This window comes from Cynoglossus semilaevis, chromosome 15 (assembly GCF_000523025.1).
Source record: "Cynoglossus semilaevis isolate Cse_v1.0 chromosome 15, Cse_v1.0, whole genome shotgun sequence".
NCBI lineage: Eukaryota > Metazoa > Chordata > Actinopteri > Pleuronectiformes > Cynoglossidae > Cynoglossus > Cynoglossus semilaevis.
In genome coordinates, this window is record NC_024321.1 from 16,882,306 (window position 1) to 16,887,189 (window position 4,884).

Here is a 4,884-nt window from a genome sequence, read left to right on the forward strand (position 1 = left end):
GAGGTGTGTCCAGGTCCAGAGGGAGAGAACTCCTCATGATCAAGGATTGGACTGTCGTGGTCTTTATCCCCTTATCACCTAACGCTGCATCAGTTATCACTGGTGTGAACTGGTACCGTGAAGAAGAAGAAGGAAGAAGAGAAGGAGGAGGAGGAAGAGCTCCAGAAGAACCTGTAGTCAGGAGTAAACCTGGACATTTGTCAGCAGCAGAAAGTCCTGGGTTCGGCGCCCCTTGTGGCCAATTAAAGCAACTGGTACCGGTTGCAAAGACTCACGGTGAATTTCTTCGTTGTGGGACGAATAAGGAAGTCAGTTATTATTCAATATTTTTTAAGTTGTTACTACAGTTGTACGGCCTCACTGACTGTCTCCCTCTAGTGTTGTTAAAGATGATTGCCTTTTTTCGGTTGACCACCACAGAGGTCCAGTATTATGGGTGGAGCTAACCAGTGTGGGGCTATGATGATTACCGACAACGTGACGTCAGGAAGAAGGACTCGTTTGGAGACGTATGAACATTAGAACCTGCACTGACTTCACGTAAAATGAAAACTGTCGTATCGAGTCATTTTAGCCAATGGAAGCAGAGGTCAGTGTCTAAATCACCACCTCACCTTTTCCTCTCTTTTTTTTTCTCCCTCAAAAAGTTCCTGGCACGCCACTGTGAGTGTGGGAGGGAGAGAGAGAGAGAGAGGGAGGAGGAGGAGGAGGAGGAGGGGGGGTGTAAACCAAGGACCTCTGTAGAGATTGAAAAGCCTACGAGAGCTTTGGTCCGCCATTGTGTGCGTGTCACAGACCCCCTGATACGGAGAGGCAGGAGGGGAAATGGGAACGCCAACAGCAGCGGTGATTTAGGGCGGACGAGCGCTCCGCTCTGACACCGAGTCAATCATGGACAGAATAATAAGGACGGACTGCTGTATGTGGTCAGGCCTTTTTCCTGACTCTTGGCAGGCTTTTCGCAAAAACTCTCGCAGCTTGCATGTTTTCATTTGACAGGCTGCTGAAGCCAATGTGCACGCTGCCAAAGCTCCGAGCCAAATGGTGGCGCTCATCAATGCTGATGGCGAAACAGTCGGGGAGAGTGAGATGCCCTGTTCGCCTCCGCTCCGATTCAAGATCTCAGGATCAGACAGACTTCATGAAGAGTGCATGCAGCAGGGACGGGGGGTGGAGGGGTGGTGGGTGGTTACATGTCTTGACACCAGGTCAGTGGGCAGGACAGGGGGGGGGGAGGAGGGGGGGCAGGTTGATAGAGATCTACTGGTTGGACGGAACAGAAATGTGTGACTGTGAGAGAAGCCCTTCAAGCACAGCAAAATGAATCAGAATGTTGCATACCCATAAATTCAATTCTGAGAATCTCTGCCAGCGCAGACAGTTGTGGTGATAAAAGGAGAGAGACAGACAGAGTCAGGTGTGACGTCCACTGATATTGGTTCGTCTTCTGTATGAACTAAACCAGGACATAGGTTGATTAAAGCTGCCAGTCACGGTGACCGACACGTGGACTGTCCAGTAACGACAGACAAAACCACGCAGCCTCAGCTCAGTGACCCCCAGAAATGACAGGAAACGCACACCAAAAAAATAGATAAAAATTAATTAAATTAAACTCAATGCAAAGGGAAAAAGAAAATGTAAAAAATAAATAAAAAATTAGGAAATAAAAAAAGCAGGCAGGAGAGGCATGCAGAGACAGAGACAGAGACAGACGGACAAAGACAGCAAGACAAGAAGCCACATCACTTACTGCTATATTTACTAGACCTCATTTCTGGAGTGAACATTGGACAGAAATAGACACAATAAAAAAAAAAAGCAAAAGCAACAAAAAAAAAAAAAGAAAAATACACAGGAAAAAAGATAAAAAGCAGTGAGTTTTTCTTTTTTTTTTTTTACTCTCCAGCGTAAAAACACAGTACAGTCGATGAGGCTGGCACAGCAAATGGGGGGGAGAGTAGGAGGGGGCGCTGTAACTCCTTTGACTAATGGCAGTTGTGTGCCGTCGTATCGATCACAGAGTACCTCCACTGTAGTACTTTTCCCTCTATTGCCGTGTACGGCTATTATAAGCTCTCATGTGATTTACTGAGTTAAGTCGCCGCAGCGTTCCCGCTCTCCACGGCTCTGCATGCATCGCCGGCCCTGACCTCCCTGACCCTCAGCTGCTCTACACTCAGCGTCCATGTCAACGGGGGAAAAAAAGCAGGCAGTGACAAATCAACACAAATCGACAGACACAGATGTTCCTCCGACGGGATGCAAAAGGAAAGTTGGACGTCACAGAGTTCAGCGCAGACACAGAAGGCTGGATGGACGGGTCAGCACACACACACAGAGTGACAACGATACGGAAAAACACACACACGCACACACACCTTTGAGTTCAATTCATAAACAAAACATTTCATGTCATTAAAGGGTCATTTCTTGATTTTTTTTTGGTTTCTCTTCAGTCTCTCTGTGATCGCGTGGACGTCGACTTTTTTTTTCCCAGGAACAAGTCAGACATTTGTCCTGACTGTTGATGAAGTCACCGTCCATGCCATCACAGCAGAGTTATAAAATCAGCTCATTCCTCTGTGGCTGTGACTTAAAGGAATAGTTCAGGAAATAAAAGCTTAGTCCTCCAGTGCTAATATCTCCAGGAACTGTCCGGAGCAGAGGTGCTGAAACGGTTTGCTGCATGTCTAGAACACCGAGGTGATCGTCATCCCAGATGAGGAACATTTTCTCACCTCCTCTCTCTGATTATGGCCTAACTGTGTACTTTATTTTTTATACAGTAGTTTTGTAGGGTATTTTTTTTAAATAAAAATGCTGAACTACTCCTTTAATTCATGAGCACATTTTGTAATTCAGTGGTTCCCGTTGTGCAGTTAGGGCCATCGTTGACATGTTAACTGTAAAGAAATATAATTTCTGAACGATGGGAATTAAACTACAGACCAGAACAATTTGAACACTGTGACACAATTAAAGGAAGTCTCTCAACTGTAATAGCTCCATGTCCTGCAGGGGGCGGAGGAGTTCCCTACCCACAACCTGGGAACCACTGTAGAACATGGTTAAATATATACATTATTTTACCCAGAATTCAACTACATGCCACCATAGAAGTCCGACTCTGATGATCCACTGATGTTTCTGGTTCTGCTCAGATTGAAATCGTGTAAATTCAGTGAATATATCATAGTGTAGTGTAGATAATTTTGTAAATTCAGTGAATATATCATAGTGTAAGACGTATGATATTAGTGATACGTGTAATTGCCGGAGAAAAATGTGGTGGTAAAAAAATATTTACTTGAAAAATGCAATTTTTATTTTCTCTTTTTATAACTTTAACTCTCTAAAATTCCTGATTTTTTATTCTTTCTTTTTTTTTACAAACCAACAGCATCAATGGATCATCAAAAAAAAAAGAAAGAAAACTAAACAAACAGAAGATCTGCTGCAACATAACTACTGTGTGTCCACTGTCTCCTCTGTTTCCTAAACTTCTTAGAATGATCTCGTTATTTCTGGGGCTGGAAGTCGTTGGAGTGAAATCTGGTTTGGATTCGTCTCTGTTCTTAGAGGAACCAGGGGAGACAGGGAGAGCAGGGGCTGGACACAGAGACATGCACGGTCTCACACACACACACACACACACACACAGCTCTCCTCATCCAAACCCCTTCATCGTAGCATGCCCTACTTCAGTGAGAAGGAGACAGACGAGAGCAAACGGACGTACTGTAGAAACTGGCCATGACGGAGTTTTGACAGCGGTCCCCCGTATAGTCATTGGGACACCTACACACAGGAAAACAGGACACCAAGTGGGGGAGGGGGCGGGGACAAGGGGGAGGGACGGGGTCGTGTGAGAGACACAGAGGGAAGAGAGAACGGTTAAAACAAGAGGTTACATAAGAGAGAGAGAGAGGGAGAGAGAGAGAGAGGGGGAGACAACAGAAGTTCCCTTTATTTATTTTTAAATAAGAAACTTTTGCAAATCTTCATTTTAACAGGTGTAAAAAATGTATTTTTTAAAAACTGTTTTTTTTTTTTGAGGGTAGAATAAAAACACTGGACAAATACACGATGATCAAACTGCTCTGAGCTGTTGGAGACACAGAGACCGGTCTGAACTGGTTTCAGTCACGATCACCGGACACTCGCAGAAATGACAAACATCTGTCTGAGGACTTTCTGACTCGCCCTCCGGCACCTACAAAAACATTTTAGTTTGAACCTTATTTGATCTCAGAATGGACCTGTGATTAATCTGAAAAAAAAAAAAAAATCACTCCACAGATCAGAGCCGGGTTTCGAACCCTCGACACTCTCCTCTTGTTGCTGTTAATTAAAACTGCCTCAAACACACAGGTCAAAGGTCATCTGAGGAGCATGTGTTTCTCAAACTCTGGTACGTGGACCAAAGTTTGACTCACTTATCTGTCTGTTTCTTATTAAAAATTATAATAAAAAATAACTGATCTGAGGTCAGAACAGCCGTGTTGTGGTTTTTATCATCGTTGATTGTGTGTCTGTTGTTACTGAGGACGGATTAGCGTTTACTGCAGCCTCACGACAGATGAATCAGAATCACTGATAAACACGACTGTTATATTATATTTCTGACAACAGAACCTTTTTCACAAAACCTTTTTTTTTTTTCCAGAGACCCAGAACCTGATCTGACAAAACGTCAGGGTCTGAAAACCTCCAGTCCGTGTCACTGGACCAGGATCCTCTCCCTCCTCTCACATCACTAAAGAGACAACTTGCATTTTGAATCAATTACAGCAAGAACCCTCAGAAAAGCCGACTCAGCAATTTCCCACAGAGTTATAAATAGAGCCGGGAGAGTGAGAGGGGGAGAGAAGGACAGGGGGA

General features: G+C 44.3%; 1 protein-coding gene across 2 annotated transcripts in view; it reads right to left on the minus strand.

Annotated features, from left to right (window-relative positions):
• nrg2b (neuregulin 2b) overlaps positions 1 to 4,884 on the minus strand; it is a 39,767-nt gene that overhangs the window by 4,917 nt on the left and 29,966 nt on the right. Inside the window, exons 8-9 of one of the 2 annotated variants that reach the window (XM_025063033.1) lie at positions 3,743 to 3,801; positions 1,342 to 1,365 (exon numbers count right to left, since the gene is read on the minus strand). In XM_025063033.1, the coding sequence (XP_024918801.1) occupies positions 1,342 to 1,365; positions 3,743 to 3,801 (83 nt within the window). The remainder of the gene's footprint in view (positions 1 to 1,341; positions 1,366 to 3,742; positions 3,802 to 4,884) is intronic. The other variant, XM_025063034.1, reaches the window with a different exon arrangement.